At 42.8% G+C, this 23,405-nt stretch overlaps 1 protein-coding gene across 2 annotated transcripts in view; it reads left to right on the forward strand.

The window, feature by feature from the left end:
* The window catches only part of UTP20 (UTP20 small subunit processome component), a 63,819-nt gene that overhangs the window by 35,524 nt on the left and 4,890 nt on the right, over nucleotides 1–23,405 (forward strand). Inside the window, exons 30-57 of one of the 2 annotated variants that reach the window (XM_050325513.1) lie at nucleotides 147–373; nucleotides 1,299–1,443; nucleotides 1,888–1,975; nucleotides 2,799–2,942; nucleotides 3,581–3,631; nucleotides 3,723–3,875; nucleotides 4,398–4,553; nucleotides 4,945–5,085; nucleotides 5,888–6,025; nucleotides 7,208–7,347; nucleotides 7,839–7,918; nucleotides 8,757–9,046; nucleotides 9,532–9,671; nucleotides 10,142–10,298; nucleotides 11,055–11,153; nucleotides 11,756–11,923; nucleotides 12,613–12,779; nucleotides 13,675–13,816; nucleotides 14,108–14,224; nucleotides 15,003–15,173; nucleotides 15,969–16,097; nucleotides 16,629–16,739; nucleotides 18,044–18,123; nucleotides 18,850–18,919; nucleotides 19,960–20,142; nucleotides 20,790–20,921; nucleotides 22,091–22,223; nucleotides 22,326–23,399. In XM_050325513.1, the coding sequence (XP_050181470.1) occupies nucleotides 147–373; nucleotides 1,299–1,443; nucleotides 1,888–1,975; nucleotides 2,799–2,942; nucleotides 3,581–3,631; nucleotides 3,723–3,875; nucleotides 4,398–4,553; nucleotides 4,945–5,085; nucleotides 5,888–6,025; nucleotides 7,208–7,347; nucleotides 7,839–7,918; nucleotides 8,757–9,046; nucleotides 9,532–9,671; nucleotides 10,142–10,298; nucleotides 11,055–11,153; nucleotides 11,756–11,923; nucleotides 12,613–12,779; nucleotides 13,675–13,816; nucleotides 14,108–14,224; nucleotides 15,003–15,173; nucleotides 15,969–16,097; nucleotides 16,629–16,739; nucleotides 18,044–18,123; nucleotides 18,850–18,919; nucleotides 19,960–20,142; nucleotides 20,790–20,921; nucleotides 22,091–22,223; nucleotides 22,326–22,348 (3,775 nt within the window). In that variant the 3' untranslated portion in view covers nucleotides 22,349–23,399. Of the gene's footprint in view, nucleotides 1–146; nucleotides 374–1,298; nucleotides 1,444–1,887; nucleotides 1,976–2,798; nucleotides 2,943–3,580; nucleotides 3,632–3,722; nucleotides 3,876–4,397; nucleotides 4,554–4,944; nucleotides 5,086–5,887; nucleotides 6,026–7,207; nucleotides 7,348–7,838; nucleotides 7,919–8,756; nucleotides 9,047–9,531; nucleotides 9,672–10,141; nucleotides 10,299–11,054; nucleotides 11,154–11,755; nucleotides 11,924–12,612; nucleotides 12,780–13,674; nucleotides 13,817–14,107; nucleotides 14,225–15,002; nucleotides 15,174–15,968; nucleotides 16,098–16,628; nucleotides 16,740–18,043; nucleotides 18,124–18,849; nucleotides 18,920–19,959; nucleotides 20,143–20,789; nucleotides 20,922–22,090; nucleotides 22,224–22,325; nucleotides 23,400–23,405 lie in introns of those variants that run through there. The other variant, XM_050325512.1, reaches the window with a different exon arrangement.

Genomic DNA, 23,405 nt, shown 5'->3' on the forward strand with positions numbered 1-23,405 from the left:
TCTGTTTTTCATGACACTGTTCTGTGATTTTTTGCGATTTTTTTCTTGGTTGAAGTGGAGGACAGGAAATATTTTGTGTGACTTTTTGCTCAAAAGAATTATAAAATGGAAATTCTTAACTTTTTTTTTTATAATCTTTCTCTCAGGTATTTCCCCTTGCTGGCCAAGCAGCAGCCAGATCACCCAGAGTGTGATATACTGTCAAATGTGTTTGCTGTGCTGTCAGCCAAGAACCTGTCTGAGGCCACATCCAGTCTTGTGATGGACATAGCTGATAGCCTTCTCAACAGCCCAGATTTTGAACCCACAGAGCAGGTTTCCAGTTTGAACGTGACTGGCTGTGTTGTCATGGTCACTGGAGATGTGACAGAAGGTATGCTTGCCTAAGAGTTGTGAGAGTCCTGCTGGGAGCTTTGGATGGAGGTATTAGATTATGATGAGGTTGTCTAAGCTGGCTGAGAATACTGGGGAGAGAGACCTCCCAGTGGAGATGGAAATGTCAGTGTACGAATTTGTCTTGTCATGCTCAAGGACTGTAAAGTCGTGCTTGTTTAGTGACTAATGAGATCCACATTTGAGTGTCAGGGTCCTGAGCATGGAGAAATTCCTTATGAAGAAGGAAAATGTGGTGTTGACCTGTTTTGACTGTGAAGCTTTGACTGACATAAGTTCAAGAACTGCATTGCTGACTTGGCTCTGAGCCTAACATCATGTTTTATATAAAGGCCCCCATTCCTATATGCACATGATCATTGCTTAGATGTTTAGTCTATGCTCCCTGACAGGAAAGACCTGCCATCTTTGAGAGGTAGTAGATAGGAATGGTAGTGCACTGCATTTGATGCTGTGGAGCCATCTTTCCCAAAGCTAGTGAAAACAAGAGTATGTCCTTGTTATGGCAGCTTTGATTTTATGCAGGAGGTCAGTGGTAGAATAAAGAAAACTACACCTATAAATGCTCCAGGCATTTTAGGAGATGGTTACTACCTTTGAGGATTGTCCCTGGTACCTTTTGATAAGCCCACACTAACCAGGGCTGTTACTGACATCTGTGAGGAGAGTGTTTATTCTCTCTGCTTGCTTTTTTTGGTCCCATCTCAGATGGGTTAGACTTGATCACAGCACGTGCTGGTGCATGTTCCCAGCCACCAGCTGCCCTACACATTCATAGCTCCCATTTATTTGTTCTTCCACTGATAAAACCTTTGTCTTAATTTCCCTTCGTTTGTGTAGGGTTGGATCTCCCTTCTGTTGCTTGCAGCAGAGTTGGGCATTGCTAACTGTTGTATCCCTTACAGAGCCCCTCAGCCTTGGCTGCCGCTTGGTTCTGCCTCACGTTCCTGCCATACTTCAGTACTTCAGCAAAACAATGTTAAATGTGGAGAAGGTGAAAAAGAAGAAGTATAGAGCTCAAGTCAGCAAAGAGCTGAGTATACTTTCCAAGTAAGTCATTCTTTAGAGCTCAGAACATTTAAAAAGCTAGAAGGTGAGAGGAAGAAAGAGCCTTATTGTAACAGGTTACAAATTAAAAAGCAGTGTGTCTCAAAAGATTTAAATTTAGAACAGTTGGAAGTACCTGGATCTGTCATTGACCTTGCAAGTTGCTGGTGACTGAGGCGATAAGTTTTCAGAAATTGATTTTAGCTGGTTTTGTTGCTGGTACTCAAAACCAATGCCTCTTGGGGATAGGAAAAGGTACAGAAATGCCTGCAGTCATGTGGAACTGAATACTTGGGCTGATACTGTGAATTTGGTACGTACGCTCTGTTAGCCTGGATGGGCTGACAAAGCCCTGTGAAATGGCAGTAGTGCTGACAGAGTTCTTCTTTGCTCTATACTGGTGATTGAATTGATATAAAAGAGTAAATTACCTTGTCATATTTACAGGATCAGCAAATTTATACAAGAAAAGAGTCAGAATTCAGTGCTTGTGAGCCTCCTCCTCCCTTTTCTTTACCAGAGTAACATGGAGCAGGTAGGTAAAAGTTACTTCTTCCCTCTATTAACCACATATTTTTCTTTTAGTAGTTTGTTTAAGATGCAGTTAAAAGTCTTACTGATTACATGCCATTTCTCATGATTAACCTGAAGTCAAGTCTTCGTGTGTTTGTGGTCTACTCAGAATGTGGTGCCACTGTGTGTTGATGTTTATAACTCACACAGGGGTGCCAGTGCCCAGACTGACTCTGTTCCACCTGCTTTGCCACTGTACTCAATCCACCAAATTACTTGCACTGTTTGAAATAATTGCTCTTCTTCACTGTGGACATTATGCATCCCGAATCCAAAGCATCTGGACAGCAATATGAATACATGTGGTTGAGTATGTAGTACTTACTGTGTAATGGGCAGTGCTATGTTGGTCTGAAAAGCAAACCTTATACAGTACCGTTCTTGGTTTTTAAATCTGTGAATCATTAGGGCACCATATATGATTTCTGTTTAGGGATATCATACAAGTATACGGTGCTGTTAATGTTCATTTCGCAGATTAAAGAAAGAATACTTTTTAAAGCTCTGTCCAGTAAAGCTCCTGACCAATTTGAGGAAAGGCACATAAAAGCAGTCTTTACTGTGATGGCAGTCTTCTCTAGCACTGTGCTTGTGTCTAATTGAAAGGTTGCAAGTACTTCTGAGAAATTTAATGCCTGCATTGTGTCCTTCTGATTCTTTGTTCTCATTTAGTATCTCTGATCTGAATGAAGTACAGCAGTGTTCACTCTATGCCTTGAAATATTTCCCAATGAAATAATCTCCTGAGGTTTCAGTTTTTATTGAGGGTTATCTGTCTCTTTCAGGGTACAGAGATTGACATTCTGGAGACAGTGCAGAACTTGCTGAGGCATTGCGCAAACCCTACAAGCTTTCTCAAACCACTTGCAAAGCTTTTTTCTGTCATCCAGAACAAACTGTCTCGAAATAAGTTATGCTTGGTATTTCAGGTATTGCATTTTTACGTGTCTTTCTGTGCTTTTTTTTTTTCACTTGTTGTAAGAGATCAAAAACAAAGTTAAGTAGCAATATTTATCTTTGTTGTACATAACTTTAAAAACCTTTTTAATCTACTTCATCTGTTAAGTGAAAGTAACAGAATTGTATATGGTAGAAATTAATGAGCTGCACAAACCTGTGTAAAAGTTTCGGCTTTACAGCCTGGTTGATGTGAGCCTCACCAGGGCTCTTTAGTGTAAGAGAAGCCAAATAAAGCACTTAATCCATAACAAATCCTGTATGTTGATGAAATAAGAATGGATTTCAGTATCCTGAAGAATGATTTTTATTTGTATTCTTCTTTCACAGATTTATAGTAGGCTGTTTTGTATTTCTTTGAAGTAACTTACATAACTTAGCAGGAAAACCCAGAAGACATTCAGTGTAGATATTTAGAAACTTAGGAACTTTAAACACACATCCTCCAACTCACAAGAGAAAGGCTCTTGGGAGGGTTCTAACAGGAAAAAGATTAATGCCATTGCTTTATTTATGTTTTGTCTCAAGTGGTAAAGTCTTGAGTTGTCCAGATTTTTAACAGCTGTAACAGTTGTTTAACAACTATTAATTTTTTTATGTTTCTTTTTAGACTTTATCTGATTTGGACAGTAAATTGAAGTACATTACTGATGTTGTTAAGGTATGCACAGTTTCTTTGCTCACTTTTCCCCCCAACATTGTATGATCATGTTTCTGTAATTTTGCCTTAACAACTTGTTGCTCTCTCTTAGCTGAATGCCTTTGATCAACGACATCTCGATGATATCGACTTCGATGTGCGTCTGTCAGCGTTTCAGTCCATCACAGCCCACATCAAGGAAATGCAAACAGTGGATATTGACTTCCTCATCCCTGTTATGCACAACTGCTTCTACACCATCCAGGTTGGCAGAATATTCCTTCTCTTGCTTTGTGCACCATGTGTCTGTGATGAATCCAACTTTAAAATTATTTCTCGTTGCTGTTTTTTGGCACCATGAAACATTAAGAAAGCATATTTAGGTCTTCTTACAAACACCTGTTTTTAAGTTTTGTCTGTCTCCCTTTTCATCTCTGTGTCCAGAAGTTCAAATACAGTGCAGCACGTCCTTCTGTCAGTGAGCCCTGGAACTTTGCTCATTTTGTACTGTATAAAAGGCATATTACAGTCTTGAAAAGCTGATTTTCTATTTGTTGCGTAATGTTCTGGTTGTGTGAGCCTGCTTATAAACCTAAAAGGATTTTTCCTGATGGGAAGGATGAGCATGAATTTGGGACTAGAACTTCCTATGGGAAAGCTCTCAGAAGTTTCTGGGTCTCTACAGGCCTTGTTATGTTGTGTCCAGTGGTACTGTTCAGTCCAGGCTTTTGGGGAGAAAAAGGTGTCATACCCAGGCTCATGTGGTACAATTTCTTCATGCACTCAGCTAGGGGATATGGCTCTCAGTGACAACGCAAGCCTTTGCTTGACCGCTTTCATCCACCGACTGGCAGAAATTGACCACACAGAAGATGAGTACAAGGAGCTAATCCAGCACACTCTCCTGGAGTCTGTGAGAAGGGGTCTGAAGAGTAAGACTGAGGTAAGGCAATGTTTTTTGATCACACATCTCCAGCTGTCTTCAGGACACTAGGGTAATGAGACATTTTTTGTGAGTTCTCAAAGTCCCCTGCTGGGATAAAAAGTGCAGGAACCTACTACAAACTTACCCTTCATTTAAAACCTTATAAAAATCTAAAAAATAACTTAGCTGTCTTGTGTTTTTTTGCCACTGTTCATCTTTTCTTAGTTGTGGCTCGTTCTTTGGAGGTGAGACTTTATTTATCTGCAATACATAATACAGGTATATTTGCTGTTACCAAAAAATAGGACATGTTGGCCTGAAACACTTGTAAATGACAACACTGCAGTTCTGAGGAGTGTGTAGCAGCCTCTCCAACGGGTACTTAACATTCACTGGTTACTGTTTGCAGAGCATCCAACAGGACTACACATCATTGCTTTCCTGCCTCATTCAGACATTCCCAGCAAATCCTGAATTCCGGGATTTGGTGCAGTTGACCAACCGCCATGATCCTGACATGGACTTCTTTGAGAACATGAAACACATGCAGGTAAAAGGCAGTAGACATTCCTTAGTGCCTCTCTCCCCCTGCCAAGCAAAAGCATCTTACTGTGGGGGCATGTTTTGCAAAGCATCTATACATGTTGTCTACAGAGAAATTGAACCTTTGGCATTAGATACTGTTACCAAAAAAAAAAAGGGATGTGGGCATCATCACGAGTCAATCAAAGTCATATTTCTGTCTAGAAATTTATTGGTTTTATGATAGCCCACAGTCAACAGCATTGGCAATATTGTCCTGAAGATCCCTCTGACACAGGCAGGGAATGGGTCTTTTTTCTAGCCTGTTCCCTGCTACTCTCAGTCTGGAGGCTCTGCAGCTCCTTTGCATTCACAGAGCTTTGTAGTATAAATGTTGCACAAAGCCTGGTCTCCTGATTTTTCTTGAAGTAGGAAAATACAATGTTTCTTCTGCTTTCAGAGATGTAATCTGAGAGTCTTAGCTGCATCTGTAGTTATATGCAGAGTCTTAAGTTTTTTCCTTGTAATTTTCTCTGGCCTTTGCATCTTTCTCAGTTGCCTTTCTTGTCTGATACCTGAAGATAGCAGTGTTGTGATTGTGAATTCACAGGGAAATGTTCCATTGAGTTGGAATATCTACTGAGGCAAAAGGCTAGTGAAAGCCCTGAGACTGAAGGAAAAGGGCATGGCCTGTCCTTAGAAACAACCATAACAGGTTTATGCCATTACTTAAAACTGAGCCATTTTCAGAACTGCTGGGTGTACGTGCTCTCTCATGGTAGCTGTGACTCAAGCACCACCTCATTTACTGTCTCTCATGTTTGACTCAGATCCACAGGAGGGCACGAGCTCTGAGGAAACTGGCAAAGCAGCTCACTGAAGAAAAGCTTGTGCTGTCTTCTAAATCCCTGCAGAACTACATCATGCCTTATGCTACGACTGCCATTTTTAGTGAAAAAATGCTTAAGGTAGGCTCTTTTAATTGAATGCATCCACGTGGATGTCTTCACCTTTTGTATATACCATTCACTATGAAAGAATAACCACTTTAGAAGGCTGATATGTTTGTGGAGCGAGGGTCCCCTTTTCAGACAAAAGCACTGGGCTGCTTCTGGTGGCAGAAAGAGGGTTTGGAAGGTTCAGATGCTGTCTGGACCCACTCCTATGTGTGCTAAACGTCCTCTTTCTTGAAGATTGATCTCTTTACCTGTTTGTGGGTTAGTATTTTTTGTTTTGTTTTAGTTTTTTACTTGGGGTTATTTTGTCTTAATTTTTTGTTAATGGGCTCTGATTTTTTCCTCTCTGCCTCCAAACTTCAGTCTTCCTTTTCAGTGTCTAGTAATTGAGGTGGGAATAAATACTGTTTTCTCTGGAGTTGGAGGGAAACTTCAAGAATTGTTTTAAAACATCTGAAATAAAGTTTGAAGGGTGACATTTTGTTAGTCACTTTCCACACATTTTATTGAAAATATCTGTAGTGAAATTACTTGTAATGCCAGTGTGGATAGACTTTCTATTTGTGACTTTGAAAAGCAGGGTTTCACACTTCTGTAGTTTCCTGCACACTATCAGGAGCTGCTTATGTCAAACCAAGTAAATGTCTCATTTGCTTGCTGTCAGAAATATTCTTCTTAAGCTGAAACAGAGCTTAGGCATGAGACTCAGCACCTGCAGCTACACAGACTGTGCCCATCAGTAGAGTGACTGAGTTACTCTTTCACCAAAGGGCAGTAAAATGTGTTGTTTGAAACCTTTGTGAAGAAACAAACACATTTTATTTTACATCTTAAATGGGTTATTGATGTATATTTGTAGTAGATCAGAATAGCCCACCCATGTGCTATGTGTCTGTGGTTGGATGTCTCGACTGGTTGTTAGATCTTGATGCAAGTGAACCCATAGATTTAATTATGTGATGAAAGTTTAATATATGCAGAAATATTTGGAGGAAGTGGGTCTAGAGATCTGCTTGGTGAACTGTGATTTTTTTTTTTTAATTGTTGCTCTGGAGGAGATTTAAAAATGCTGAATCCCAAGCATCCCCACTAGACAGACATTACTTCTGGCTCTTGTTGCTTTGGGTAAAGGATGCTTTAGACACATGATCACTGTGAATGCTTACAGCAACTGAATTTCTCTCTTTTGAGCAGCATGAAAATATGGTCACAGCCTCAGTTGAAGTTGTTGGAGCTGTCTGCCGACATCTTTCGTGGTCAGCGTATTTGTACCACTTAAAGCATTTCATCCATGTCCTGCAAACAGGACAGATCAGTCCGAAGCTGGGAGTCAGGTAGGTACTGTGAGCGACGCTGCTCTGGGTTTCTCGAAACAATGCTGAGGCAAAATTCAGCATTTTGAGGAGCAGCACATAGATTTTAGCCTCTTGCCTTCGATGAGAGATTGCTGAGTTTGAGTTGGACTTATGCAAGTGAAAGTAGGCATAGCATTGCAGCCTGCAGCTACAAAGTTTTAACAGGGCATTACTTTCTCACACACAAGTCATTACATCTCACTGAGTCCATACCAGCATCAGCAGCTTCTGCTTCGGTCAGGCTGTCCCTGCTCCTGGGACACTGTTGCTCCAGTACCACTCTCCATGACATTTCACAGTGATCCAGGTCACAGAATGCATCTAGTTGAGAAGCTGTTTTTTCAGGATAAACCTCCTTACGGTGCAGTGTCACTAAATCTGAAGTTTTACAAAAAATGCTTTTAAGATTGTTCTGTTGGGTTTGTCTTTTTGTTCAGAGGGCTGATCTTTCTTCATGTTTCCTCCTGCAGCTTGTTAGAGACGGTACTGGAAGCCTTTCACTTTGACCATACAACACTTGAAAAGCAGCTTTTGACCATTGACAACCAAGGTGAGCTTTCTGTGCTTGCTTGTAGAAACACTACGTCTAACTGCTCAAAGTACAGGTAATCAAAGTTTTGTGTTTTACTCTTGAGGTCAGCTACTCCCGCCTTTTTAAAACATGCATATTGGAAGGTAGTTCTGACTTTTTCCTGAGGAGCAATGCAGCAATTCCTCCTGTGTGTTGACGAAGCAAGGAGAGATGGTGGGAACCATCTCTACCATCTCTCCATCCCAGGCATCTGTAAGCCAAAACAGCTCAGGCTGGGTTTACGCAGTCCTGTGTGGTTCTCAAGGCTTCACCCACCCATGTGGCTGCAGATACATCTAATTTTTTTTGTCCTTGATGTTGGCTGCTCTCATGGTTATCTGAAGCCTGAGAAGGGTGCTGTGGGTCCTCACCTTGCTGCCCTCGCCATTTTATGGTCAGAAGTCTTATCTTTGTCTTCTTCACCATTGTGGTTACCTGTCTTTCCCTTTGGGGAAAAGAGGAGGATATCTCACACCTGTGCTTGTCAGTACCTCTTGCCTTATGAAATTCTCAAATGTAAGCAAATGGCAGTTCTCTAAGGTTCAAGCACACTGACCTTTGCTAAGCTGACTATGGAGTTCAGGCACAGAGTAATCTAGTCTTTGCTTTAAACCTGGCTCTGAGTGGTGACTATCAGAAACCAGCGTGCCAAAGCTTTTTTTACCCAGTAAAGGAACTCTGATGCTTATTGGTGGTTTGCTGTTGCTGATGAAAGGTAGGAGCTTTGTCTACAACCAAACCGCCACGTGAGTCTTGATTAAGGGCTCAAGTTTTGTGATCTCCTTTATTGACCTATGCTTTGGCAATTACTTGACAGAACCTGCTGCCATGGACCTTGAACCAGTGGTGGAGGCTGAAGAAGCCATGGAACTGGAGCAGAGTGAAGGGGAAGAGGAAGCAGTTGAAGAAAAGAATGAAAAGAATCTCTCTGAGAAGCCAGCAGAACCTGAGCAAGCAGCTGAGACATCTGAAAATGCTGAACAAGTGACCAAACCTGTTTCTTTCTTACCCCGAAATAAAGAGGAGCTGGAGTGTCTGATCAAACACATTCAAGATACAGTTACAGTCAACATCTTGCCTAAATTGCACAGGTGTATTGTTGCAAAGGTGAGGAGTTGAGATTGGAAAGGTGTTTTGCAGGCCTGTGCTGCTACTGTTAAGGTTTGGGGTAGTACTTCAGAGCCAGTGAAAATGGAACACATGAGAAAAAAATAGACACAACTGGAGAGAGACCATCTGAAAATTTGGAAAAAACTTCATGGCCTTTGTTGTGTCATGGAGATTACTGACAGACCCTCTGGTCAGTGTGGGTGTGGTGTCTTTATTTCCCTGCTGAGAGCTGCCTCGAACCATAGAAGTGAAATGATTCACTTTGTGCCGGCTATTGAAGAGTTCTCAGCCACTTGCTAGCACCCAGCCTAGTTTCTGTATTGAAAACACAGGGATTTATCCCACCTTTAGCTGTCTGGACTTTTCCTGTAGTCAGTAGAGGATAGCAGCTTGCATTATTGGCCTCTTCTAGGGTTTGTTGAGAAAAAGCAGGATTTGTTTACATATACTAAAAGTACATTGTGTCTTGCTCTCTTAAAAAGGTTAAAAGAGATGAGGAACACAAGCTTGTGAAATCCAACGTTGTGAATGATGATGAGGTAGTTCGTGTCCCATTAGCTTTTGCAATGGTCAGGATGATGCAGTGTCTTCCCAAAGAAGTGATGGAAGCCAATCTACCAAGGTAAATTGCACTGGTGCTCCTAAAATGCTGTTTGTTGTGCTGGGAATGAATGCAGGCACCTTTCTCAAGATGTGATTATATAAAAAGCTAAATCCAAGGGGGACATCCTAAATACTTCTTTTGGAAACTCCTTTTCCTAGTGACATTCGCCTCAGAAGTCAGCATTTGACTTCTGTAAAGCTAAGTTTGAAAGGAATTTGGTAAAGCCTTACGTAAGAGCAGAGCTGTGAATCAACGTGCAGAGGCAGGGGTGGTAATGCTAGGGAAAGAATATGTACAGAAAGAAAGGACAGTCAGTAGAACAACCTGGGGGCAGTAGGTGTGTGTGTGCCTGTAAAGCCTCTCTGTGATGCTTTCTTTGAGTATAGCTGTGGCTGTGAAACAGGCCTGAAGAGCAGCCTCCTTAGCCAGCAGTGTAATTAGTTCTGCTCTGTTTAGAGCTGAACTAAGTTGTCTGTCTCTGTTTCCAGCATCCTGCTGAAAGTCTGCACGTTTCTGAGGAACAGATTTCAGGAAATACGGGATGTTGCCCGTAACACCCTCACTAAAATCATGGAAGTGTTGGGAGTGCAGTACCTTCTGTACATCTTGAAAGAGATGCAGTCTGCTCTCGTCCACGGGTACCAGGTAAGGCTGAAATTCTGCTGCTGCTGCTCTCTGTAGACTTTTTTAATATGGTAGGAGGAGAATCCAAAGGGAAGTTCCTGCTGAAATGGTTTTGCACTGGTATAATAGCTTGGTATAACGCAACTAAATACTGTTGCTAGTGCCTGCATTAGTCTTTATTATGCCAAGTGTCAAATGACGATCTGTAGTCTCAAAGAGCTCAGAGTCTAAGCCATTTTCTCTGTGAGGAGTTGAGGTATGGAAGGGAAGGATGAGTTTCCGGTTCCAGTAAGATTAGAGGAAATCTTTCCAGTAAGGTCATTAGGGCTAAGCAGTATCTGTGGTGAGTTGCCACAGAGACTGCACGGACAGTATGTGGTGACGCTAATTGACTTCGTGCTTTCTACATTCAGAGCTGAAGCCAAAGCTCTGGCTATTAATTTGTCTGTCCTCTTTCCATGGTGGTTTGGGTTAAGAATTTTTCATGTGAATTACCACAGTGGAATAGCATGAGCTTCTAACTGCTCTAACAGTGAAAGCATGAATTAGAACACCCTAAATTATATCAGTAAGAGCACTGGGGAAAGAGGATGTTCTAGCCCTCTTGCTAGTACATGGAGGGACAGGAGTCCTCTTCCTGCTGCTGCTACATAGATTCTCATCCTCCCAGTGCAGCGTGTGATTTGTGGTGTCTCTGCTATGGGACTCTCCCCATCCAGTATTATTAAAGAGACAATGCAGAACTGTGGAAACATTCTCTGTTCTCTTTTTCTCTAGCTCCATGTGCTGACTTTCACTGTGAATCTATTACTGAAAGGCCTTACTACCAGGCTCAGTGCTGGTGATTTGGACCCCTGCTTAGATATCCTGATTGAGGTAAAAGCTATTCAAGACTGAAGGAAAGAGCATCATGAAGTGCTTGGGACAGATTCTGGGAGGGAAGGGTTTCCTGTAGATTGTCTTGGACTTGGTGGCAAACAGGGCTGTTGTGTCTGTAATGCAAAGGAAGGAGACTTTTCTACTGAGGCATCTTGTAGAGAAGTCAGGTATCTCTGGGCTGTATCTCAGGTATCTCAGGCAGTATCCTGAGCCCTGCATCCTGAGAGGGAATGGGTTCAAGATTAAAATACCTGTTTTCCCATACTCCAGATGGCTGACCAAGTCAGTGGACATCTAATCAGTGCAGTCCACAGAGCTGAGGAGCTTAGCTGGCCACCCAGATGGGGTATATTTGGATGTCTTGATCTAAGTATGGTCCCACTTTTGTATCACAACACCACAGAGGGGTGTGAGAACAGTTTTTATCTGGTGTGCTCAAATAGGGTGTTCTGTGTTGACAAAGGAAAGGTAGACATGATTTGTCATAAACCTGAAGAATTGGTTTTTTTCGGTGAATGGGGAAAAATAGTGTTGTTCTGTTGCTACTGGAGGAACCTGCTTTTCTTCGCTCATTCACTTCTCTTGCCTGTTTTCCAAAGATTTTCAACCAAGAGTTGTTTGGGAATGTAGCTGAAGAGAAGGAAGTGAAGGGAATTGTCTCCAAGGTTATGGAAGCACGCAAAAACAAGAGTTATGATTCCTATGAAATTCTTGGAAAGTTCATAGGAAGGGGTCAAGTGACAAAACTTATTCTGCCACTGAAAGAGGTAAGAAAAGTCAACTGGAGTATGTCTTAACTTTGAGCGCTCTCGATGCTGTAAGGCGATTCTGGAACCTCTGGGTGGCTACTGTGAGATCACCAATAAAATCCTGCTATGGTTTCCCATTTTCCTTTCGGAAAGCAGTGTGCAACCAGCTCACAAAATTGGACTTTACTGTTGAAGTCCAGGGCAGCAACTGGCATTCTGGGAACCGCTGCTAGAGAGGAAACATCTCGCTTGGAGTTCTCCATGCCCTCTCCCTCTGCTTACTTTTATTTCCTCTGGAGCTCCAAAGTCCTGCAAGGCTTCTTTGTGGTTTAATCTCTTGTGCATGAAGGAAATGTCAACAAAATGTATTCAAGGTCTGTCCATGTGCAATAATTGCCTTTTCAAAGATGTAGTTTTTAGCAGAGTGCAAGCTCATGCAGAAATGAAGCCCTGGTTTGGTCATTAGCTCTTAAGTGTCCTGGTGGCAATAGGTGAACTGGCTGGAGGCTGACGAGAGGCTGGAGAGGAAGGGAGGGATGCTGGCACAGAGCTGAGGCAACGGAATGCTGTTCACATAAGGAGCTGGGACTATGACAGCATGTGATGAGAGAGAAACTGGTCTAGTTTTTCTCATGATTTCTGAATACAGGTAACAGATCATTGCCATCATGCTTCCCTCTTGAACTCTCATGGTTGTGCCTTTGCAGATCCTGGAGAGCACTACAAGCTTGAAGATAGTCCGGAAGGTGCATGAGGCGCTGCGCCACATCATGGCAGGACTGATCTTCAATTCAGACATGAATGCAGAATCCCTCCTCCTCCTCAGCCATGGACTTATCAGTGAAAATTTGCCTCTGCTCACTGAGAAGGCCAAGTGAGTTTCTGGATGTTATCCAGATGGTCTGTTATTGGTTGGCAGGTTTGCTTGCAGAAATGGCAGCTCTCAAATCCAACTGATCAAATGTATGAGAGTTTCTTTGCTTTCATTTGCCTTTGTTTTCAATGTAAGTGAATTATTTGGGCAGTCAGAGGGCAAGGAAAAAGCTTATAAATGGGAGTTAGCATTTGCTGAACTCAAAGGAGTCTACTCTTGCAAGTGCTCAGGACCTTCAGCAAGGCCTTTTCACTGTCTGGTTAGCTGGTATATGCATTTGAGTGTTTGAGTGAAGGGGCGAGGGACAGTGTTTAGGAGCAGGCTGCAAGCATTTCCCTGGGGCCAGGAACAAGAACAAATGTGGGCTTTGACTTTTTCACTTTGCTGCTGGTGCAGAAGACTGGGAGAACCATCAGATTTTTCCATCTGGTGGTGTCACTGCTCAGAGCTGGGTCTGGGTGTCCTGCATTTCCTACGTTACATAGGCCAGCTTTCTCTAGGATCTGACAGCTGTTAGCGGACTTCTTGAAGCAATGTTTGTAAGCCATCAGTAATTGAAATAAATATCAGTAATGAAGTGCAGTTGGCAATGGCAAAAAATGTATTTGCTTGAAGGAAGATCTGTCCACTGAGAAGAAAAAAGTGAGGATGCTGTGCAAATGATTGTGTGTTTGTTATCTTTGTAATGGTGGTGGTGTTCTCAAGTCTAAGAGCCCCATCTGTCATGCTACTTTCAAGTTCGTTTTATTTCGTTATGGTCTGTCTGTGACCTGCTTTTGCTTTGCTGTGTGGGAAGCAGCTGAGCGCAGTCCAGCTCTCTTCACTCCCAACAGCAAGATTGCTGTGAAGAGGGTTGATACCTGAATATTCTCCTTTGCCATGCACTGCTTTTCAGGAAAAAAGTTACCCCTCCTCCAGATCCTCGGCTTCAACCAGAGAGCTGCCTGCTGCTCCAACCCACTCCCATGAGAGGAGGGCAGAAAGCACCGGTCAGCAGCAGGACTAACACATATATCTTGGTTGATTCGGGACTTCGGGTAAGGATCTCCTCAGGTACAAAGCTTTGCATTCAAAATTTTTGTTAAGAGCATTCAAAGGAAAGTATTCTGGATACGTTGTGTTAACAGCACGGCCATTAGCTTTATTTTACATGTCATAAGTCCAGTGGTGCCTCTTAAAGAGCTTTAAAAAGTGCTCAGACTGTTGCAGGTATTTGGATGGGATACGGCACAAATTCTACTGTAACCTGAAACAATGGTGGGACTTTACTTGACTTCTTAGAGTTCCAGCCTGACTTTGAGATGAATGTCCTGATTTTTTTATGACAGCTGCTGCACATGAGCCTGAAGAGGTCCAAAGTAAATTCTTCTGAGGAACATGCTTTGGAAATGTTAGACCCTTTTGTTCAGCTGCTTATAGACTGCCTGAAATCTATGGATGTCAAGGTATAGTTCTGAGCTGAAGTCTGCCTATTCTGTCTGCTCTATTAGGAAGAGTCCTGCCCACAAATGTCATCTTGCAGTTGATGGGCAAGAGAAGAGAAAGATGTCTGTTTTTCAAACCTGATTTAATAGGTGTGCAGAGTTAAGTTGTTTGAGGACATGTAATCCCAGTGGGGAGGAAGGTTTGTGGCTGATGGAGGACTGAATGCTCTGCTCTGTGTTGCAGGTTCAAGTATGGGCAAGTTCTCCTAGAGTATGTTCATGCAAGAGATTTACAGACTATCTGTGAGGATGTTCATGAAATCCTGTGGCTGCTGGGAGCAGTGTTGTCACAACTGTGATTTTTTTGATCCAACTCCAATGTCTTTATTCCCAGCAGCCACTTTCTGGGGCAGCTTTTGGTTTGAGTGAGCCTAGGGAATATTTTCAAATTTGAATTTCCCAGGAGTGGAAAGGCACACCTCATATCCCCACCTGGAGTGGGGCTTTCTGTGTCTTGAAGGCACCTCTGCTTCAGAAAGAGTTCTTGCCATTTACTGAAAGAGTGCTGTGTTAAAGTCTTTACCTAGTAAAATCAAAGAGAATATTGGAGTGGCAAACAGTGCTTTTAGAGCAACTTGGAGATACCCTTTGTATTACCTGTGAGTTGTTTGAAAGAGGTTGGGTTTGTTAGCTGATTGCCTTTTACTACAGTTATAGATAGCCTGACCATGTCTGTAGAAGAGTGAGAAAAGTGTTCTCTCATTGTACCCACATGCTGTCCTTTGTCTCTTTGTTCCAGGTGATAACTGGTGCTCTGCAGTCCTTGGTATGGATTTTAAAGTTCCCTTTGCCTTCTATCAGTACGAATATGGAGTCACTGATCAAGCAGCTTTTCCTCTTGCTGAAAGAGTTTGCCAAAACAGGAATAGCCAAAGGCCAGAATTTCCACCTGGTTGTGAGCTGTTTCAAAGTAAGTTGGACCCAGCTCTGCTCCTTTCTGTTTTAGGATTAACTTTCTAGAATGAGACTCTTCCAGCTACAGATCCCTCCTGCAGCTGTCCTTGGAGAGGTAGTCTGGAGATCACAAGCTAGTGAGGAGTATGTGGCCTTGATGATTCTTTCCCAAGTACAAACTTAAAGTTACCGCTCAAAAATGCACAGCTTGTATCTGAAGAAATGTTTTTTATAGAAGCATGTTTACCTTCTTTCTTTGTTATAATAGTATCTTGTTCCACCCTGTCCTTTTAGAGGCATCAACTTTGAATTTAAATAGCTTGCTTTTAACGTGATTCATTGGAGTAAGCCCTGGCAGCTGAAGTGAGATGTGGGAAGGGGCAATTAATAGTACTAAAAACTATTACACTTACATTATACAGTGTCTCCCTTTAGATGTCTTCTAAATGTGTTGCTGAATTAATTACAGCTTCATAACCATAAGGGAAAGCTAGAGTAATTCAGTGTTGAATGCCAGTGTGATAAGAATTTTTCCTTCTTCTTAGTTGTGTTCCCACATAGTAGTTTGTGCCTCTGAGCATCCTCACTCATCTCAAAGACTAGTCTGAATTTGTATATTCACTTGTGTTTAGTTTTTGTCTCAAAATTGCCATCTGAAAGCAAAAAGTGATGAGAACAGTGTTAACTACATGTTCCAGAGCAGCAGTTTATCTTTTTAAGCTGAAGTGCTATAAATAAAGTCAGACTTTGGTGTGGACTCTTGTTTTATGGCACTGCGTATGTATTGACAATGTGCAATTTGATTTTGTAGTGTGTAACAATGCTTGTGAAGAATGCAAAGAGTCAGATAACAAGCAAACAACTGCAAGTGTTGCTTGGCTTTGCTGAAGAAGACATTTATGATTCATCACGCCAAGCCACTGCCTTTGGCCTTCTCAAGGTATTTCTGTGCAGCAGGCATTGGGTTCTGTGAGCCACTGGAATGGCAGTGATTCTGCTTCCTGGTGAAAGGCTGTACGATCTCACATCGGGAAGCTACAGCATGCTGTTTAGGCTCTCTGAGAGGGGAAGAATCAGCAAAGTTTTACTGTTTGACTTGTAGTCACTGCTGAAAATTGTTTGGGAGGCTGTTTTATGCACCTGCATATGAGGATGTATTTGGACCTGAGTATGTTTTTGCTAAAGAATCAACATCTCTAGTCATTAGACCAGGTGTTATCCAAAAGAAGTAGATATGGATGTGTAAGGGATGTGTAAGCCACCTTTTCTTTTTTTGTTTGTTTTGTTTTGGGGTTTTTTTGTGTGTGTTTTGTTTTTGTTTTTTTTTAAGTTGCTCTGGCTGTGTGTGAAAATGTGAAAAAGTCGGTGTTTAAGGTACCACCTGAGACCAGTGTAGTCCCAGGTTATAGCACTGCATCTCGTACTGTGTAAGCAAAATGACATAACTTCAGCTGTGCTTTCACATTTTCAGGCTATTTTATCCAGGAAGCTGATTGTCCCTGAAATTGATGATGTGCTGCAGAAGGTTGCCCAGCTGGCCATCACGGGTCAGAGTGAGCCAGTGCGAGTCCAGTGCAGGCAGGTTAGTAGAATTAGAAGTCTCTCATCTTACTTTATTTACAGCTGTCTAACAGGCTAGCAAGCTTAGTGTGGCCATCCCAGCTCTCACAGACATGTCCCTTAGCCCTGCTTAACCCCAAACTCCATTTGCCCTTCTTACTGATCTTTGTTCCCCTTGATATCTGGCTTTAGTTCTTGTGACTGGTGTGTAGCAGAATCGCAGACTGCTTGCCTATAGTGAGACTACTTGCCACGGTGTACCTTCATAGAATCATAAAGTTGTTTAGGTTGGAAAAGACCTTTAAGGTCATCAAATCCAACTGTTAACCCTGCACTGCCCAGTCCACTGCTAAACCATGTCCCCAGGTGCCATATCTGTACGTCTTTTAAATAGCTCTGGGGATGGTGACTCCACCACTTCTCGGGGCAGCCTGCTTCAGTGCTTGGCCACCCCTTCAGTGAAGAATTTTTTTCTAATATTCAATCTAATATTCAATTCCCCTGGCACAACTTCAGGCCATTTCCTCTTGTCCTGTCACTTGTTACTTGGGAGAATAGACTTGGCTACAGCCTCCTTTCAGGTAGAAAGTGGTAAGGTCCCTCCTGAGCCTCCTTTTCTTCAGGTTAACTCCCTCAGCTGCTCCTCATATGACTTCTGCTCTAGTCCCTTGTCCAGCTTCATTGTTGCTCCTCGGATTTGCTCCAGCACTTCAATGTCTTTCTTGTAAGTGAGGGGCCCAAAACTGAACACTGTCCTTGAGGTGCAGCCTCACCAGTCCCAAGTGTGGATGGAGAGCTGCTCAGCAGCGGTGACATGGTCCCTCCTCTGGGAGCTTGTTGGCCCGTGTAACTAAGAGTGTTGCCCTTTTTTGAATCCCAGCAGAAGAGAATTTGCCACAAATTCATGATTACTTCCCTCTACTTCCTCATTCTTTCTAAGCTAAAACCAATGAAAAGGCTGAATCGGTTGCTCCATCTCAAGCATTGGGATACGGTACAGTAGGAGCTGCATGAAATGCTCAAAATAGTGCACTTCCATAGCTACATGAATTTTGAAGGATGCAGAATCTCTCTAAACAGGTGCCTGAACAAATCACACTAGTACTTTAAAGACTAATCTGGCAGTTGTCAAATGCCTGCAGATCCTGTTCTGGGCACAGAACTCAAGAGCAGTTGTTGTGACCCTTTGTGTAACAGGAGTGGGACGACAGGAATGATTCTCATAACGTTTCTGCTCCATCACTAAATTTTCTTCATAGCCTTTTTACAAGCTTGCCCGAGTGTTTCGTGTAACTTCTGTCTGTGATGGTGTTTTTGTCTTTCCAGATTTACTTAAAATACATCCTGGACTACCCCCTTGGTGACAAACTGAAACCAAATTTGGATTTCATGCTCGCACAGCTAGAGTGAGTTTATATTCCTGACATCTCTGTCAAAACCCAATCTTGTTGCTTAAATATAACTCTAGTGTGCCAAAGGGCTCTTTGTGATGAGCAGAGGGTGTGGCTGAAGTAGTCTTCATTTTCCTACTTCTAAAACACTTCTCTTTTTCAGAGGCCAGCTGTTTGATGAAGTAAGTCCTTTTTCTCCCGCCTGTTTCACATCTGGTTTTGTTCTTTATCTGTTTGTAAATGAAGGTTCTGTTGTTTGCTTAGTGGTTAACCGGCTCCACTGGTTATGAACCAGGTGAACTGGAAAACCCAGGAAGAGTAAAGGAGGGTGCATTTATATGACTGCTGTCCTATGGCAATGTCTCAAGTGCAGTTGCAGGCACAGTTGAGACAACTGCATGAATTCAGCAGGATTTGTGCCTCGAACATCTTTCTGAGCTTTACCTCTCTGTTGCTCAAGGTGACAGTAGTTTACCAGGTTCCCCAGTACAGTGTGGCCATGCTGACTCAATTTGGCTGGACCCCTTTATGGCCTGTTTGTGTCCATGTGCCCGTTTGCTGAGAGACAGGGTTGATGGGCTTGCTGCTTCTCTTCTCCCAGGTATCAGGCCAGGTCTGGTAGCTGTTGTAGAAAGATCTCTATCAGCATGTGTTTCTGGAATTGGCTGTTCTTGTAAATCGTTAGCAACTCTCTAGGAGGAGAGTTGCTCTCAGCCCTAACCGTTAATCATTTCTTCATAGGTATGAGTATGAAACTGGGAGAGAATCTGCACTGGAGATGATTGCATACCTTCTGGACATGTTCCCACAGGTAACAAGCAGCCCTTGGTGTTCCAAGCATCAAGCAATTACTGTGGTTTGCAGTAACAGCATTTTCAGAGTTTATTTTGGAAGCACTGCTAGTTCCTATTATCTCTTATCATGAGCAGAACATTCACTTATCTCCAAAGAACCTGGCTTTGCTTCCAAAGAGGAATGACATGCTGGAAAGTGTGCAGTACTTCTTTGTCTAATGTGCGCAGTTTGGAAGTAAAATAAAGCTGTGTCAGCTGGAGTTTGGATAAACTCACCGGTGATTTATGCCAGGAAGGAACACAACCAGTTTAGGAAATGGGGTATAAATAGAAAGTGAAGTCTGGAGTTTTCTCATTGTAAGGGTTTTTCAGCATTCGTGAGAGATTGTTGACTGAACTGGTGTGTGATGTACCGTATCTGTTTTGTTGGCCTAACTAGAGAGGGAGGGCTTCTCAGTGGAGTGGATCAAAATGAAAGCTAAAAAATAACCATGCATCTATACAGGATCACATATGCAAAATCCCAAGCTGCCTTAAAGCCCTGCAGCTGGTGCTTAGCTGAGCATTCAGGAGACTGGGAGAAGTGCAATCGAGCAAGAATTTGGAGGAAGGAAGAGAAATTCTGCACAGTAAGCTATGCTTCAGCACCACCTGATGATTAAGTATTTCAGATTGGTTCCTGGGCTGTAAAACAGCAAAGAGCTTCAGTCTCTGGGAGAAGGACTTTTGGGCTGATTGCTGCAGTGGTGAGGGACTTAAGCCTATTTCAGTGAGAACTGGGCATGAAAATGCCCTATAAGGTTTGACACTCATGTTGCTGTCCCAGAGACATGGTAGCAAGTCACAGTCAGAGCAGGGCTGGGGCTATGGTACTCTCCCTGTGTGCTCCAACAACAGGATCATCCCATCTTTGCAGTTCATCTGCCTGGACATGGAGCCCACTCAGTGCCCACAGTGTTGCCCACTGAACACAGTAGAACAAATAACCCTCTTTTTTTATTTAAATGCCAGAAGCTACTTGGGGATCTGTGGCTGACTAATGGTTGTTCCTTTCTAGGATCTCCTCCACAAATACTGCGGGCTATTTTTTCTCTCTCTTTGTATGATGATGATAAACGATGATTCTGCCAAATGCAAAAAGATGGCGGCTTTGACGTGTAAATCCCTTCTCAGTAAGATCAACAATGAAAAACAAGATCTGATGTTTTCACTGGTCACAGAGTGGTTTCACAGCAAAAAGGTACTCTTTGGTCTTTTCACTGACTGAGTCTGAACTTTGTTTTGGGGGCTGAGTTAAGATCAAGGCAAGTGAGAGACCGCTGGTACCAGATCTGGTGGGTTGGTGGTTTCAGTTGTACCTGATTTAGAGAGCAAGCTCATAAAGCTGCACAAGTGTAGGGACCTGCTGATGCTGTTGGTCAGCCTATAGACTTCCCAGCTGCATTTTGCTGCCATTTTGATCTGGCTTCTATGTGATTAGTTATCCTCTGACTGAACCCAGGTTCTGTCCCTCTACATTAGCGGAGTTAGTGTCCTTCAACACTTCATTTTCTTCTTACCATGTTCAGTTTTGGTTTGTAACTGTGAGCTGCCCGTTGCATTGAATAGTCAAAGTAGCTCCCAGGCCTTTGCAGCTGGGAATGGGGCTGGAAAAGGTCTTTTGGCATTCAGTTTTAGGGTGCATTTCCAGGGCTAACTTCTGCTGCCAGGGGCTTTTGTACCTAGTTGGCAGCATCTCCTTTTTCAACAGTATCTGAAAACCAGCTTCTTTTAAGGTGCTCTTGCTACAGGCAGAAAGTAAGGGTTGCTACAAGCTCCTGCACATGGGAGCTCCTGCACATTTGATTATCAAGAAGTAACAAGGAGTGTTGTTTTTTGTGTTGTCAGAGTGCACACAGGAGGTTGGCAGCCCAGGCATGTGGTTTGTTTGTTGAAGTGAACGGAGTAATGTTTGAACGGCGTCTTGAAGCAGTCCTCACTTTGATTGAAAAAGAAATCAACCCAAGTAAATTTGAAAATGTAAGTAATTTTTCCCCATGCGTGAAGCTCAGGGAAAGAGAATTAGGAGAACAGAAAAAGGGAAGAAGCCCAGGAAAGATTTAACAGTTGGACTTACTGTTTGGGACTGAGGAAAAACACAAAACACACACGATTGTTCTGAAGTGGACCTCACTGACCTAGAACCATATTTTTTTGCTCGTAAGCCCAAATTTGAGATCATAATGTCACAGCACAAAGGAGAAAGGAACTTTGCAAAGCCACCTGGCCCGAGCCTGCAGCCATACCATGTAACCAGCAGATACATTACTCCTTGCAGTGTGGGAGACGTGTCTGCTAGCTGCAGAGATTTGTGTAAGCACTGCAGGTCAGGAGTGCATGGCTTGTGACTGTCTACTTTGTGCAGTGTTATCTACAGCTTTAACTTTCAAAAGGGTTCCTTCCTGTACTTCAGACCATGATTTTGTTGTATGGAAAATCTTTTTAGTGCACATGATTAGCTTAGAATAACAAGGCTGCCTCAGGTTCTGCTTGGCATGTGATAATCCCAAAGTGATCCCAGTCACTGTGCCTGAGGAGTGGCCATGTATGTTACTAATGCTCAGCATGCTATCCTTGCACAAGAAAGAAAAGAACCTCAGAATCTGTAAATTGCCAAGAGATTGAAAATAAAATACCTGCGGTGAGGAGAAATTCGTTGTAATCGTGCCCTGTGCTGCAACACGTAGGTGAAGTACTGACTAGTTATATCAAGCCAGCTGGTGGTTGCAGGCAGGGGGAGGACCACGGGCAGCACACACAGTGTTGTCATAACAACTTGGGGCTTCCCAGGTGATACAGGCAAATCTGTGCTCAGCTTGGCTCCAGTGCTGAGAATCAAATCCACACAAGTACGTGCATAGACATAAACGATACACAATGTGTGTAATTGTTTGCATTTAGAAACCCAGCAGTTTGTTTTACTAATGTCTGTATGAAAACCAAGAAGAATGATTCTAATAAGAATCTCCTGCAGAGATTATCTCCAGAGGAAATGCTTCAGCAGAGATGCTTCTGTTTATTCTGGGAATTGGATGCAAGTCAGTCTTCTGTTTTTTTGGAGGGTTGATCTGAAATTTATCTAGCAAGGATTAATAAGCACTATCTTCAGGTTCTCATAAGCATCTTTCTTGACTTGCTGATTTTATTAGATAACTGAAGAGGAGGAGGAGAAGGCTGCAGATAGGCTGCTATTCAGCTTCCTTGTGCTGGTAAAAAAGCTAATCACAGAGTGCAACTTGATTCAATTAACCAAGAACAGTGATGTTGTGAGCAATATCTGGGGTAAGTACCAGGCATTATTACAGCTGTGTTACAAGGAAGATTCTTTGTATGCCATGTGGTTTTTCACACCCTAATATAAATAACTGAACTTTATCGTACAAGGTTTTCATTCTGCAAAACGCTAACGCACAGCAGTTACTGGGCAATGAAAGAGAAGTTGCTAATGGAAAAAGTTACACAATTGATGAAAACAAGACACCCTCTATCTCAGTTGCTGGGAAGTATTGTTTTATTACCCAAGAGCAAATAGTTGCAAACTATTGCATGCTTGCCCATAATTACATCCTCTTGGAGGAAAACATTGAGTTCTCCTGGGAAGATGGAATTTTCTTGATGAGATCATACATACCAGCCAGCAAGCGATGACATATGGTAATAGTGCTGCCAGTACTGTGTGTCTGCCGGGCTGTTTGATTCAAGCAATTTCCTCATGTGTAAGATTAGAGAATATCAGGCTGGTTTATTGGCATTTTGTTGCCTTGTTTTTAATTGCTTCATTTGCTGCAGTCAGAAGACCTGGATCTGGCTGGTTAGTGTCTGGCTGTTAGTGCTAGGCACCTGCCTGCCAGGTGCCTTTAGTGAGATAGCAGATAACCCTTGTTATCCTGGATTGCTTGGTGATGAGCAGCTTGGACAGAGGTGATTCAGGAGGGCAGCTCTGTTTCTTCTTTGAAGCATCCTCAGCCTTTATCCAGGGTTCGATTTGACCATCAGCAGCGGGGCCCGCTGACACGAGTCTCACAGCAGCCAGTCCCCAGACATCATGGGCAGATGAGCTGTGCACTGAGTCCCTGAGGGGACCATAGTTGCTGCAGAAACATGACTTGTCAGTCAGGATTGGAACAAATGTCTTTTTGTGTCGTGCCCACTTTTTCTGCCCAGTTATCATCGGTTTTCAGCAATGGCCCCGTCTTTTGATGTTTCAAAGTGCTGTGGGGTGTATTCAAGAACACCTGATCACTGTGGGGACATTTGGCTACCTGTAGCTTTTTGCTGCTCTCTGCTTTGACTGGATTGAGTTGCTAGAAGGTCTTTTTTATTATGTTCTGAGCAGATGAGGACAGTTCATTTCCTTCACCTTTTTATTGTAGCATATGCTGTGGTAATTCTTGGAGTGACCTGGTTCCATTTTTTCTCTCACTGGACCAGCTTTTGTACTGAAAGAGGTTTTCTTTCCCCCAG

This window comes from Myiozetetes cayanensis, unplaced genomic scaffold (genome assembly GCF_022539395.1).
Source record: "Myiozetetes cayanensis isolate MyiCay16 unplaced genomic scaffold, myiCay2020 scf3, whole genome shotgun sequence".
Classification (NCBI taxonomy): Eukaryota; Metazoa; Chordata; class Aves; order Passeriformes; family Tyrannidae; genus Myiozetetes; species Myiozetetes cayanensis.